This window comes from Mus caroli, unplaced genomic scaffold (genome assembly GCF_978045245.1).
Source record: "Mus caroli unplaced genomic scaffold, Mus_caroli_1 scaffold_13, whole genome shotgun sequence".
Taxonomy (NCBI): domain Eukaryota; kingdom Metazoa; phylum Chordata; class Mammalia; order Rodentia; family Muridae; genus Mus; species Mus caroli.
Window position 1 is genome coordinate 1,724,514 of NW_028227268.1, and position 14,796 is coordinate 1,739,309.

General features: G+C 56.8%; 1 protein-coding gene across 2 annotated transcripts in view; it reads right to left on the minus strand.

Moving 5' to 3' along the window:
• Positions 1-14,796, minus strand: part of Bahcc1 (BAH domain and coiled-coil containing 1) — a 56,893-nt gene that overhangs the window by 12,151 nt on the left and 29,946 nt on the right. Inside the window, exons 3-13 of one of the 2 annotated variants that reach the window (XM_085829362.1) lie at positions 12,619-12,741; positions 8,074-9,819; positions 7,755-7,863; positions 7,301-7,479; positions 7,031-7,189; positions 6,478-6,755; positions 5,968-6,298; positions 4,334-5,149; positions 1,209-1,408; positions 955-1,091; positions 226-354 (exon numbers count right to left, since the gene is read on the minus strand). In XM_085829362.1, coding sequence (XP_085685488.1) covers positions 226-354; positions 955-1,091; positions 1,209-1,408; positions 4,334-5,149; positions 5,968-6,298; positions 6,478-6,755; positions 7,031-7,189; positions 7,301-7,479; positions 7,755-7,863; positions 8,074-9,819; positions 12,619-12,741 — 4,207 coding nt within the window. Of the gene's footprint in view, positions 1-225; positions 355-954; positions 1,092-1,208; positions 1,412-4,333; positions 5,150-5,967; positions 6,299-6,477; positions 6,756-7,030; positions 7,190-7,300; positions 7,480-7,754; positions 7,864-8,073; positions 9,820-12,618; positions 12,742-14,796 lie in introns of both variants that reach the window. The other variant, XM_085829361.1, reaches the window with a different exon arrangement.

A 14,796-nucleotide genomic window follows, 5' to 3' on the forward strand; every position in this document is an offset into this window, starting at 1 on the left:
AGAGAGGATGTCTGTACTGGGTTGTGCCAGTCCCCAACGGGGAGGGCTCTCTATCTGCTGAACATGTGTCATGACCTCAGGTTTTGGTAAGGAACACACTTGGCCTTCAGTTATTGTGTGCAGGGAGCCAGCAGTTCCTAAAGCCAGAGAGGAACTGTAACCCCACCCCCACCCCCATGGTGTCCAGACCTGTCCCACAGATTCCTCTCCAGACTCCAGACTCACTTGGCTTTCTTGCTATCACTTCTGGCAAGCTGGCCCCCGGGACGCAGGGCGGGCAGTGAGCTTGAGTGTTTGCGCTTTCTCGGCCTGCCAGGCCCCCGCCGTGCAGGGCTCCGTGAGCTCTCCTCTCTCCTAGGGGCCACAGAAAGGATGTTAAGAAACCTCCAAACACTCCACCCCCAGGCCTACTGGAGGGCATCACCCTACAGAGGAAGGTTGGGGTCGGTCAGTAGTGCTCTCAGAGTGTAACGGCCATCAGGTTGAAGTCGGGCTCAACTAGGTTCCTGCTGCCCAAGATCTAGAGCTAAGTGGATGACACTGTTTCCTGCTTTCCCCTGGGATTTAACTGCCTTGTTCACATTGGTCGGGAGGCCCACACTGTCCCTCATGCAACTGAGCAGGTTTCTTCTGCTCCTGCATCAGGTCCCAGCTACCCACATGGGTCCCAAGTCCTCCTCAGTCACACTCATAGCTGTTTTAACCACCACTGCCCCTTGCCCTACCACCGTGTGCTGCCCTCTGCTGAATGACCACATCTTCCCCCAACCCAGGCTTCACCCTTCTGTTTGGCTGCCTAGGTCTCATGAGCGCCATGCAGATCCCAGACTCCAGGCTGCTCCTGCACAGTCCCCGCCTACAAGGTGGCACAGGGCCCAGTAACTTCCCGGGAGTGCCTCCCCGTACGCTGAGCTAGTAGGGACCAAGGGTGCTCCCCCTTCCCAAGCGTCATACTCGTGGTCATGCCTGCGCTGCAGGCGAGCCAGCTCCCGCTGCTTCTCCTTGTAGCGCCTCTGCAGCTCTGCCAGCTGCATTCGCATCTCCACTTCCTGTGTGTCCAGCCGGTCGATGGCAGCCTTCAGGGGACATACCTGTGTGCAAGAGTTCAGGAACCTGAGTACTGCAAGCCCCAGCGTAGTGTGGTGGGACACAGCCCGGACATGCAGAGGTCTTCTCATCTGTAAGCGGCTGGGCAGTGTCTCACTTACAGGCTTGGTTTTAGGGGCCCAGGTGTCCTTGCGCTGCAGGATTTGCATTCTGGGAGTGAGCCTGGGGCCTCTGTCTGGGTCAGCAGCTGGGGCCTGCAGTGAAGTGACTGGGCTGTCCAGGTTAGCAGCCTCCACCAGGGACCAGGCTGTGGCCAGTGTGGCCAGGTGCTGCAGGTTGAAGGCCAGCACATCCTCATCCTCTGCTGGGGGGAGAGGTACAGGTCACTCGTTGCCCCCTCCCCAGCACAGACCCAGCCTCAGGCTGTGAGAACCAAGGAAGGAATCAAGCCATAAGGAATGGCAGGCGGGACTGCCTGCCAGGATACAGCTGGGGAGATCCACCCTAGGCCACAGGGCAGGGCAAGTGTATCATGCAGGCCTGTTACATTGACGTCTGCAACTGTGTGCCTACTCCTTCAGACACTGGGGATCGAGCAGATGGAAGATGCTGAGGCCATGAACCAAGTACAGGATCAGGCAGACCAACGCTTCCCAAACCCTAGGCCCACGCACTGAGCCGTGCTCTAGAGACCAATTTACAATCACAAGAAGCTACCCGCGACCCGTCCATCCTACATTCCATCTGATCTCCCACCAGTATGTGTATTGTCTAGGTAGCTACAGGGGTAGAGAACCGCAGGAGGAGAACCTAGATGGGACAGCAAGGGTTGGCTCAACATGGGGACAGAGCTCAGGCCAGCAGAGGGGGAGCATGGACTCAGCAAAGAGGCTTGGAGCAGAGATACCATCAAAGACTTCGGACAATTGAGTTGATCCCACAAGGGCATCTAAGAAGGATCAGTGGAGCCCAGTGGGGTCTGAGTGGAAGTCATGGTATCCTCTCAGAAACCCTGGAACAGCAGCAACCCGCCCACCGACCCCATGGCAACGGGCACCCTATCGCTCTGGTCACGAACGGACACCATTCTCCACTGGAAGAAAACCGGGCTCCTTAGGGACAACTGGGGCCGAGGACTGCAAGATGACTCTGGAAAGCAAGGAAGTGCCCCAGGAGTGACGGGGACAGATGGAGAGTACACAGAGATGGCTCAAGGGCTCCACCATCCGAACCCGAGCAGCTTGGTCAGCAGAGTAGTGACAGCAACGGACCACTGTAGCTTCAAAGGCTCCAAATCCAGGAAGGGCAACAAGGTCAGGATATCAGTGTACGGTGGGGTATCAATGCAGGGAAAATGAAGCCTCCACAGCTCCAGTGCTGCACTACTGAGGGGGCAGGCAAGAGGGGCTGTGGGCCATCTACACCAGGGGACATAGGTGCCCCGGAAGACCTACCAAAAATGCACGGTCTGAGTCTCCACAGGAGGAGAAAGCATTGACGTGCATTAGGTCCCTCAGAGTAATGGCAGTCACCTGTGTCAAGTACAGGAGGTAATGGGGATACCCAACACAGGGCAAAGCTGAAAGGCTCAGGAAAAGTCCCTCACAGGTCGCTTCTGCAATGCCAGGAGGTGCCTGGAGGGGCAGCTGACAAATACTCAAACTTTTGGGCATAATTTTTTTTTTCCTCGACAAGATCTCTACCTGGGAGACCTCCCAGCCTAGAGACAGGTTTAGGTCTCTAGCAATGAGAGCAGAAGTCTGCCTTTCTCCTTAGGAAGAAAGCAGATTTTGTATCATCAGGGGAGGCCCGAGGTAAACCTAGGTTACATGTGAGCCCTTCCTTTGCTGCTGGTACCCTTGAGTCCTGCACTTGGCACCGATGGCTCTGCCAGGCCTGGGCCGCCCAAGGGTCTCCCTTTTATTCTGGTGCTAGCAGCTGGCTCCGTACCTACATTTCCCATTTGTCTCTTCTCAGATGGTGGAAGAAGCTGATATGGCTGATTTCAGCCACAGCGGCTATACCTCGTATGGCTACTGTTACAGCAGAGGCTTAGGATCAGCCACTGCGAGGCCGAGAAGGCAGGGTATGGTGGGCAAGGCATGGACTGTCAGCTACAACACCCACACCTGGTTATACAATGCCCTCCCCCACCCCAACACATACACTCTAACGAATGGGCTCTGGTCTTGCCAACATACCCAGGCAGTGCGGCATGTGCAGACACAATGCCCAGCATCTGACTGGTGGCCTGCGAGTTCCCCTCATGCTACTGTATAACCTTCATATGGGAGTCCCTGGCCGCTTGGCCTTGATCCTGGGATTCCGTATTACTCAAGTGAGGCCCCAGCAGGGATCTAGCCAGGGTTCCTGGGTCTCTTCCCCTCTACAAAGCTGAGTGCAAGTTCCCCCAGTCTGTATTTCCTGGCACTGCCCATCCATTTTCCTCATGACTCTTGTCCCGGTAGGTTTGAGGCCAGGCTACACTGCAGCCCCTAGCTGAGGTCAAGGGCCTTAGAGCTTTATGCATCAGGAAAACAGGCTGAGCCTGAAGACTTGGCTAGTTCTATAAATACTCTCGTGCACGGTGGCTGGCTGGGGTACTCCTCAGTGAGGGGTCTCCTCTGCAGCCACAAGGGAAGGCGGTGTTTCTCTGGGCAGTGAGGAGCTGTGTGGGGTCTTCCTGCTGAGTAGAGACTGCTTAGGCTTCGGGTCTCATTCTATTACACTTATATTAGGGCCTTTAGGTGGTTGGCTGGGTGAGTTTAGGAACTCTTGTCTCCCCAAACAGCCTGAAGCAGAAGACCTGCAGTCGTAGCCACAGCCATGGCTGTGGCCTGGTGGATGTGAACCCTTCTGAGGTTTGGAGGTTCAGGGATCTAAGTCTGGTGTCTCTACCCGGACAAAGCAGTAAACTGGAGATTCCTGGCCCCTTTTCTGCTACCAGGCCCTCATCTAAATGTCTGCCTTAGGCCTCAAAGTGTTCTCCTCCAAGTAGAGACAGTTCAGAGGGCTGCCCTAGCCCTATGGCTTGAACCTGCCACAGGAGTGATCCTGGTCCCAGAGGTCCCGTCCAGGATCAGGTAGCTCCTCCAGGCTGGAGTGAATCCTGTGTCAGGTGGCACACCTACATCTGACTTCAATAAAGGAAGACCCGTTGGGGCTTCTCTGGGGATTTCCTCTCTTTAGGGACAGCTGCTCCAGGCCAAAGGCTACCATCTTTCTGTCTGACCCCGAGGGTCCAGCTCTCAGGGTACCAGGGAAGAATGCTGTAGTTGGAGCTCACCTTGCATGGACAGCTCACTCTTCTGCCGCTGGGTCTCCAGGTCAGCCAGCTCACTGAGCAGGGCAATCCCATGAATCCCTGAGCTATGGTGCAGAGGAGCCGTGCTGAGGGGCACGGAGGCTGCTGGGGTTTGAGGGTCTGGCAGGCTGATGTCAGGCAGGTCTCCTAGGTCCACAGTAGCAGCCACCAAGGCATCCAAACCTGGCAGCGCTTTGGGTGGGTGGCTATGGTTGGAAGTTCCCCAGTCCACCTCCGAGTCCACCCCGCTCTCCTCAAGCTGGGTTTCTTCCTCCTGTAGCTGGGCCACATCAGGGACCTTCTGTGGACCTTCATCCTTGTCCAGGGCAGCTGGGCTCCCTGCTACCTGTTCCAGTGCTTGAGGGGTAGCCCCCAAAGGGGGCTGTGGTGCCCCCTGATCCACAGTCCTCTCATTTTGCATCCCTCCCTGAGTAGAATTCGTCTGGCCAGTAGCCTCAGTTCCCCCTCCCTCGAGGAGGTCTCCAAATTTCAGTGCTTGTAACCCCTCGAGTGGGCTGGGGTCTGCTGCCTTCCCTGGTGGGAGTCCTCCCTCAACAGGAGGGGGTAGATTGGCACAGTCCTGGGTGGCATCCCTGGCCCTTGAGAGCAGCCCAGGCTCTTCTAAGTTCCTGGGGCTGCAGGGGGGTGGCTCCCCAGGTAGGAACGTCCTTGGGGGCTCAGGCCGAGTCCCTGGGGTAGTGGTTTGCATAGTTTTGGGGTCTGGGAGGTCAGAGGAGTGCACGTCTGAAGGGAGGGAGAGATCCAGGCCAGCCGTGGGGTTCAATCCTGGAGGCAGGTCTGTAAAAGAAGACACATGTGAGGAGCCAGCTGCAAACAGTAGAGGAAGTGTGGCCCCGTGACAGGGTAGATAGACGAGGGAGGCTTCCTAGGCTAAAGGACAGGAGACATGGGGATGAAGGGCCAACAGGAAGACAGGTTCCAGAACCAGTACCAGCCCCAACCAGGAACCCGCAGAGATCCTGGGGGCACCTCTGGTGTGGCTGTTTGAAAAGGAGGGATTTTTTTTTAAACCATGGCGCTTGAATTGGGTGGGGTTTTCCCTGAATGAGAACAAGCTGGCAGCCTCTGAGAGGCATTATGCCCCATTAGCTGTAAATAAAAAGATAGATAGATAGATAGATAGCTCAAACACAAAACCTCTGTCTGCTGCCTGATTCAGAGAAAACCTTCGGGTGGCAGACACACAACCCGCCCCAGTACAGCCACCTCTCCTCGCCTCGGGCAGGGAAGATTATTTCTCTGGCCCCCCACTGGTGATGGTGTCCTCTCTCTTAGCTTTGTTAAAATCTGGGTTCACTGGCTGGGGACAGGTCCCGAGTCTGGTGCCACCCTCTGCGGCAGTTCAAGCAAGCTGCCACTCACACTGCCACTTGGGTCGGGGAGGGGTGGGTCTGGTTATTTTTCCCCATCTACCCAGGGTAAAGAGGGGCCTATGGCTGGGTCATTACACTAACTGGATCATAAGCGGGCTGCCAAGAGGGAAGAGAAAGGAGAACTTCATGACTTACAGACAGGAATGCACGGGTAGAAGGCAGACAGCCTTGCCCACCTGGTAGGAGCAAGACTTGCCAGGCCAAAGAGACTCCCTCCCTCACCTGGTTCCAGCATGGTCAGGTCGGTTCCAGCCCGCTGGCCCTCCTCACTCTTGTCCATGGTACTAGGCACCTTGGAGCCAGGCCCTGGGCTGCCAGTAGGGCAGATGGGTAAAGTGCAGGGGGCGCTGGGCCGAGGTGGTGGTGTGGGGCAACTTGCAGGGGTCTTCAGAGTGGGCGACTGACAGCAGGGTGATAGCTTGACCAGGCCTGCAGTGGCGGATGAGGGGGTGCCCTTGGCCATGGGGGTTAAGGCAACTGGCTTGTGGGTGGACTTTGGGGTCTTCTCCTGGACAGCTTCCTCCAGCTCCATGTGGCGATCCTCAGGCTTGCGCTGTTGGGGGCGTGGGGGAAGAGGCTCAGACAGCCACACCCTCAGTACCCCTGTGGCCTACCACTCACTGCTTGGTGGGAGACATGCAGGGGTGTCTGGGGGCCATCTGCCTGGGACCTGGGGGGTGGTGTAGAATTGTCTTGGATCTCAGGTTGGGGTGGCTGTTGGGGACATGGTACCTGGAACTGGGCAACTCGCTGTAGCTCCAGGGCCTGTGTGGCCCGATGCTGCTGCTGCTGTTGCTGCTGCTGTTGTTGATGTTGTTGTTGCTGCTGCTGCTGTTGCTGTTGTTGTTGCTGCTGCTGCTGCTGCTGCTGCTGCAGTGCATAGAGCTCTTGCTGCCGAAGCAGCTGGGACCGAGAATACACAGGGAGCTGGCCCGGGTGCTGCATGTGAGAGGCAGGGCCCCGGGCCCCATACATGGGGGGCCACAGGGAGGCCTGGTCCATAACTTCAGCTGCAGGCAGGACCAGAGGACTGTTAGTTCCAGTCAGAGATGAAGGACCCACCTGGGCCAGTTTCCCTCTTATCCACCAGCTTCATCTCCTGTCAGCCCTTCTCAGCCTATCCCTACCCCAGTCCCTGGGAAGATAAGCCATACAACTCTCTCCTGGTTCCTGGACGGGCATATTCCTATCTCGCCCAGCCCCCGTACCAAGACTGCTGCTGCCCTCCTCAAATCCACTGCTGACAGCCCCACGCGCAGATAGCCAGACTGTAGAGGGTCCTTACCGAGTGTGTGAGGGGTGGTGTGGGGTGTGGGTTCCGAGGGCAAGATGACCAACTGTGTGGCTGCATCTTGGGGGAGGGGGAACACGGAGGGCATGGAGCCGGGCACAGATGCAGGGAAGCCAGGGGGTAGGTTCTGGTGCAGGGCGGGGTGTCCAAGACCTGAGGGACAGAGGTGTAGTGTTCAGGCTTTCCCACTTCCCGGTGGTCAGCCAGGACAGGATAACCTCCAACCCCAAGCCAGCCTCCCAGTCTGCTCTTGGGAGCACTGACCATAGGAATGTCCCCCCATCCACAAGGAGGGACTGCGGGTGCGGGGCAGCCAGTGGGGGTGGGCAGGATGGGGGTGGGGGGCCGGGTCCCCGCCTTGCATCATGAGGTGGGGGGGCAGGTCTCCAGGGCAGCTGCTTGAAGGGTGGATCCGGGCAAATTCCACGAGGTCTTTGTTGTCTCTGTAAGATTATTAAGAGCTAGCTTGGCCCCCTCCCTTGCCCTGACCAACCCTGGCCCCTCAACAGACTGTCCCCCTGCAAGGGAGATGGAAAGCCTCAGTTGTCAGCAGTGGTGCTGCTGGCAGAGGGCGAGTGAACAGGAAGGACCCTTTGGGGACATTGGAATGCCATGCACATAACAGACCAGTGCCTGATGTCACGGTCATGACACTTCCCTTCCTCCCGAGAGGGCTCTGAGAGGGCAGAGCCACCAAGGGCAGCCACACAGCTCTTACTGTAACAGCAGCTCACGGCCAGGCAGACCCAGGCGCTCCTCGCACGCCCGTGACCTCTCCTCTTCGCTCTCCAGGTCTAGTGCATGGCTGGCACGCGGTCCTCCAGCACCTGACCAAGTAGAAATGGCAGAGAAATCAGGCTATGGTATAGTCAGAGAGGTACCAACTAGAACAAGCCTTCAGTTGGGGCTGAGGGACTAAGGCAGGGTCCCCCGGCCCTGGGGGCTTTGGAGGGGCAGAAGCAGGGAGTCCATGGGGTTCACAGGAAGAATCACTATGGCTACCACCAGCCTTGCTTCCCCGACTAGAGACTTCATACCTTTGAAGGTGGGGGCGGCCCTGCCCTGCCGCCCACTGTTGGTATTGTAGGCTGTATCAGGCCTGCCGACTGTGTCCTTCTGCCTGGCCAAGGCCACCGCGATGCCCACGGGTGGCTGCCTCACCTCCCCGTCTCCATGTGGGGCCTCATGCTCCCTGCTGCGGGCACAGTCGGGTCTTTCCACTGGGCCTGGGCCCTTAGTGGCTGGAAACTTGGCTTCCTGCTGGACACAGCTGGCTTTGAGGCTGCCTAGGCCTACGAACGGAGCCTTCTGGCCCACGACCAGGGCTTGGTTGCTGTATTTCAGCAGGTTCTTCATGGCAGAGACCTCATCTGGCGGAGTGGGCAATTCCTGGGACAGGAGGGCTGCCTGCTGTAAGCCACTTCCAAAAGGGTCGAGGTAGGCACTGCCCTTTCGTTCCTCGATGATGGCCATGGAGGTGTCGTGGCCCGTCTGAACACCCCACGGAGGCATGTGGTGCCCGCTATAACCCAGAGAAGCCAGCTCCACGGACTTGCGTTTCGTCTCGGCCCCGCTGCCTCCCGATTCTACCTCAGGAGCCACCAAGTGCTGCTGGTGCCGGATCCTGGCTACCTTCTGTCCCCCTGGAGGGCCAGCAGGGGCCTCTTTGTTGGCCACTTTGTCTAAAGTGCAGCAGGCCTGGGTGGCCTTCCCACCCAGTGGGTCTTGGTGATTGGACCGGGCACAGTCCTGTGAAGTGGGCAACTCAAAGTAGCCACTTTTGTCCAGACCGCCTTTGGGAAGTCCAGGGAAGGGGGCCTCGGGGCCTGAACTGAGATATTCCAGGCCTTTCAGCCGGGGATGGAGGGCCGCCTCAAAGCCCCCGGGTCGCCGCTCGCCCTTGCCCTCGGCCTTTAGGTGGGCATAGGAGACTCCATAGGGTGCACCATGGTCGGTGGCCATGGCCGCATCCAGGTGCCGGTCCTTTCCATCACCTGCCACGGCACAGGCCTCTGCTACTTGGAAAGGGCGGCTCTTGTCAGCTAGGTGTCCCACAGAAGGCACAAAGGTGGGCCCGCTGGCCTTTAGGTCCCGGGAGACTTTGTCCTGCAGAGGGCAGAGCCCATCTGGGCCTGCATGCAGCTGCAGGCAGGGGAAAGAGCCCGCTGGGCCTGTGCTGAGGGGCGGGGGTGGCCCGGTAGGCAGGCCAGAGGGTACTGTGTAGGATACAGCATGATGCAGCATCTGCCGCCGCTCCAGGCACTCGCTGAAGGCTGGCCCAGGCTCCACGGGGCCTGCCACCTCCTTGGCACAGCGTCCAGGTGCTGCCACACCTGTCCCGGGCCTGCCCAGCATGCCTCCTGCACAGCTGGCCAGCGAGGCCTTGCCCATGTCTCCATTGAGTACCTTGGTGTTGAGCAGGCAAGAGGTGAGGTGTTTGGGGCGGCCTTCACAGGACCCCCGGGGTGCAGGGCCCGCCTCCTTGCAGGGCCCCTCGGCAGGCATGGGTGGCACCAGCTTCTGTCGGTCTTTACCACTGTCTTCCTCCACCGCTGGCCGCTCCCTGCCCTCTGCTCCCTTGCTAACTTTCTCTTTGCCCACCTCTTTACCCATGAGGAAGCGGTCAAACTCCTTAGGACCCTTCTGCAGTGAGGCAGCCTCGATGCGGTCCCGGCTGCAGGACCCGATGGGATGGGCAGGGGTGGCTCGGGGCACTCCGGGAAAGTTGTGGTTGGCGGGTAGTATGGTAGGCTGTGGGGGCAGGCTGCGCAGGTAGAAGTTATCTGTGAACCAGAAGTGCCAAGGTCAACAGGAAGTGTAGGGGCAGCGATGAGTCTCGACGAGTGTCCCCGACCAGGGATTTTTTTGTTTTGTTTTGTTTTTCAAATCAAAGAGGGGGCTGGAGAGATGGATGGCTTTGTGGTTAAGAGCACCGATCCAGGTTTGGCTCCCAGCACTCACAGGGTGACTCACAAACCATCCATAACTCCAGCTTCAGGAGAGCTAACACCTTCTTCTGACCTTTGTGGGCAGCAGACACACACCAGGGGCATGTACACACATGCAGGCAAACACTCATGCATAGAACATGAACATTTAAAGATCTAAAAGGTGTTGTTTTTAAATCAGAGACACATATACACAACGTAAATCAACCATCTTCCAGTGTTCAGTTAGGGGTACTGAGCGCATGAACTGTGTGGCCCCAGCATCACCTCCTGACCCTCACTGTCTTTCCAAACTGAAGTTTCCCTTTCTGAAGGATGGCGGCCGTCCCCCTCTCCTCTCCTCTGTTTTAGTCCTAGGAGCCTGGCATTGATTGCAGGGCCTTAGCCTGGTGTTTCCCAAGCCAGCTCAGTATCTCAGAGATTTTTGTGTGCAGCCCAGAATAAGGGCACATAGTGGCAGAGTGGGTAGTGATGCCTGTAGCTCCTGCCGTCGGTCTCCCATATCAAATGCTGTAATTGCCTGGGTAAGCCAGGGTAAGAGTGAGCCCAGAGTCTCTGAAGATGGGTGGTGTGGACAGTCTTTTTTTTTTTTTTCAATACATTTTTCTTTCTTTGTTTGTTTTTGTTGTTGTTTTTTCGAGACAGGGTTTCTCTGTGTAGCCCTGGCTGTCCTGGAACTCACTCTGTAGACCAGGCTGGCCTCGAACTCAGAAATCTGCCTGCCTCTGCCTCCCGAGTGTTGGGATTAAAGGCAAGCGCCACCAACGCCCTGCTGGTGTGGAAATGCACCATCTTATCTGACTTATTTCAGGCTAATAAGGCTGGGGGAGTGGGGAAAGGAAATATTCTCTGTTGAGAAACAACTATATCGTTGCATCTTAACCCTGGCAACTGTGGGACCCTCAGCTTGGGGAGGGGGTTCCTAAGAATAGGCTGTCCAGCCGGGGGCCCTGGATCTGGGGCAAACCCTTTGTACCCAGGTAGGATCAGCTCCAGGCTGTTATCAGTAAGCTCTAGGGACATCCACTCTTTGCCAGCCAAGCTGGAGCCACATCAGACCTCTGGCAGTCTCTGGGGGCTGCCCTGCCTCCCCAGAGTTGGGTGGGTGGGCAGTAGGGCACTAGGCAGGGAAACAAAAGAAAACATTTGCAACTTGTAAAACTGTCCTCAGTCATGTAAATTCCTTGTCAACTTCTTCTAATTAGAAACCAGGGGGAAGGGGAGCAGGAAGGGGTAGCCCGGGAGAGGCCCAATTAGCTTAATTTCCCAAACCAAATAATGTTCTTGGACGAAGCTCCACAACAGTATTGTGAAAGCTGAGAGGCCTGGCCAGCAGCCGCCAAGACACCAGTCAGCCCCACCGCCCAGAGGGAGTCCTGGGCCCTGGTTCACTAGTCTGGTTTCTAGGGCTCAGACGAGCCACCTGCCCACCCTTGACAGATGCTGTCAAAACAGCTGCAGGCATGGGGGATGGCCGGGAGGCTGTGTGGACCTGGCCCACAAGTGTCCAAGCCTGGTTCCTGGGAGGATATGGCAGAGCCTCTAGGATGACATCAGGCCCCTGGGTGGGGCTGGGGTAGACTTCCTGGCCACACCCCAAGCAGGCCAGCCTGCACCAACCATAGCTAGCCCAGTTTGAGCAAGGCCAAGGTTATTCTGAGCTTCAGGGCTCCAAGACTCTTCTGTGCCCAAAGGTTCAAGATCCAGACAGGACAGACGCACACCCTCAGGTTCTTAGTTCATCTTCCTGGTCCGGGAGAGCCACCCTAAAGGAACTCTGCCCATCTCTCAGTTCCTAATGGCTCCTGGCAAGGAGACTGTCATCTACCCCAACTGGGGCTCCCTAGGGATTTACTGAAACCAGTCTCACCCGCTCTCCACCTGCTGCACACCTGTCACGTGAGGATTACTGCTGTCCACCACCCCAAGAAGGCCCCTAGACCTCCACCTCTAAGCTGGGTTTACTTCCTTAAACTGGTAGTCCCTCCCAGATGCAGCCTGGGCTGGAAACTAGAGTCATTAGGAACACACACACACACACACACACACACACACACACACGTCTGCCCTGGTATATCCTCCCTGACATCACTAACTCTGGCCTTATGGGACTCTGTCTGGGTTCCAGTCTTTTCTTGCCATGGGGTTATTTGAAGCTGAAACACGGCCCCTATTCCAGTCCTGGCCTCTAGCCACACCATAGGAGAACATCCCCAAGTGCGAACAGACCCTCAAAAACAAAACACCTCCACCTAGTGACAGAGCCTGAAATCTCTGCTCTTCCCCCAAGCCTCCTCTAGTCAGGTCTCCACACATCCCCAGCTGGGAGCTCAACCACTTGCTCTTGCAATACCTACATGAGGAACTGTCTCAAGGGGTAGGGCTGGGGCAGGGACAGCCTAGAACTAGCTCAGCCCTCCCCCCCAGAACACTTCCTGCCCCGAGTCCAAGAGCAGGTACAGGTCAGGGCGTTCTCAATCAGCAGTGCACCTGCACCCTGCACCTGCACCTGGCACCTGGCAGTGGTGCTAGGACATCCTCCTCTGGGTCCCACGTAGCCTCCTGCCTTTACTGGTACCCCTTCGGTTCACCCTCAGGATGCCTGCACCCCACACCAAGCCCCGCAGCACTTGCCTTTTTGGGTTCCATAGAAACGATGTTGCCCATAGAGAACATTGCTGTTTCCATGGTGATCCAAGTGGCTCACGGGTAGGAAGGTAGATGCCAGACTCCCCGAAAATCTGGGGTACGCAGGAGCTAGGGAGGCAAAGTACTGGTTGTAGAGACAATCCTTAGCTCCCCGGCCCTTACTGTCCTGACCCCACAGAGGCAAGACGCATCAAGGCAGCCTGGGAGCAACACCCCGCAGAGCCGCTCACAGCCTACCAGTGGGAAATCAACCCATCAATACATCATATTAACTCTGACTCGACTAATACCATCCCTCCGGTGCAGCACAAATTGAATTGCTGACGGGCCAGGGGCTGGAGAGGGGGGAGGCTGCCTTTGATTCCTTCCCAGCAGCACTTGGTGTGGCAGAAGCTTCCGGGTCAGGCAACAAAGGGGCTCAGAGAGGAGGCCCAGGAGGAAGGGTGCAGGATGGGCTCTGCAGGAGTTCTCAGCTCAGAGAGAGGCAGACCAGACAGGGCCTCCAGCCTGCAACCTCCACAGGCACCCAGAAAGCAGATGGGATGGTAGCGTTGAGCTATGCCACAGCTGGTCTGGGTGACTCACACTTGAGCTAGATGAAGCTAGGATGTGGCCAGTTACCACTCAATGGAAGCCACAGGTCTCTCCCCTCAATTGAGCTCTCTACAGAAGGGGAGCATCTACTTGTGTCTGCAAAGTCCTAGGTATTTTGTGAACAAGGCCTTAGCACCAACTGCAACCCGGCAACCTTAAACAGTGGCCCCTCTCAGGCTGTGGTCTTTCCCCCCCAGAGGCAGCCAAAGTTCTGAAGGGCTGTGCCTATAGGCCTCAGGAATGCTAACCACAGCCTAGAGTCGATTTTACCTTGTTGAGCTTGGGCCTATAGTGTCTCTTGTCCCCTGGAACAATGTCCCTTTTCCCCTGCCCCAGGAGATCCTGGCTGGCTAGAAAGATGACCTGGCAGCAAGTTAGCAGAGGTGTGTGTGTGTGTGTGTGTGTGTGTGTACACAAAAGCAGCAGCACTGGGAGATGACACAGGGGTTAAGAGCCAGACTAAAGTGCTGCACACCTTTGGTCCCAGAACTCGGAAGGCTGAGACAGGCTGATCTCTGAGTTCAAGGTCAGCCTGGTCTGAGTGAGTTCCAAGGTAGCTAGGGCTACCCAGTTTTGGAAAACAAAAAACAAGAACAAAAAAAGAGAACACCGGCTGTTCTCAAAAAGGACCTGGGTTCAATTCCAGCACCTACAGAGTGGCTCACAACCACGCATAACTCCATTTCCAGGGAACTGAACATCCTCTGATCTTAGTGGGTACCCGGCACACATGTGGCGCAGACATACAAGCAAGCAAAATATTCACATACATAAAATAAAACCGGTCCGTCTAAAATCCTTTTAAACAGGAAAAAAAGCTGCAGCTCTCCCCTTGGGAGGGTCTGAACTGGAGGACCAGAGAACCACTGTCTCTAGAATTATGGCTTCCTGGCTGGTTCCTTCCACAAGAAGGGACAAGAGCATAGGGACCCATCTGGGAGTCTTCTCTGTTGGCTGGTAGTTTCTGACCCTACCCACTGCTGTCACCAGGACAGCTGGCTTTCTCTGCTAAATGGGGTGAAGGATCTTTAAGGAGACTGGGTCACACTGAAGGTATTCTTACGAGGGACCACACGTCCTCCACGCCAAGGTCTTCCATCAATTCAGTATGAATCTAAAGGCTAGCGGTGTGTGGGTGGGGTTGGAGCACTCTGAGATCCTCCGTGAGCATCGGGCAGGGATGAAGGGTGAGCACTCAGAGATGCTCGGCCAGCACATCCGGCATTTCCCCAAACTACAGACAGACTAGAAGAGAAGCAGCTGGACCAGGCGGGAGTTGGGCTCTGCTTGTATGCTGTTCTGTGTGTCCCCATGGAGACCCTAGAAGAGCTTCTCTCTGGGGACACCACTGCTGTCCCCAAGAGTTCCCAACAGTCTCACTTCTCAGGCAGCACGGGACCAGGACAAGGAAATCCTTTGGTCTCCTCAACTACAATAAGCAGAGGGGAGGAGGATGCCACGGTCCCCAGGGAGGAACCCAGGGCAAGAAGTGCTGCTATTTGATAAAGGGCACTTGAGCTCAGTGTCACAGTGGGGTCATGGACAGGCTCACAGCCCAGCTTCACTCAG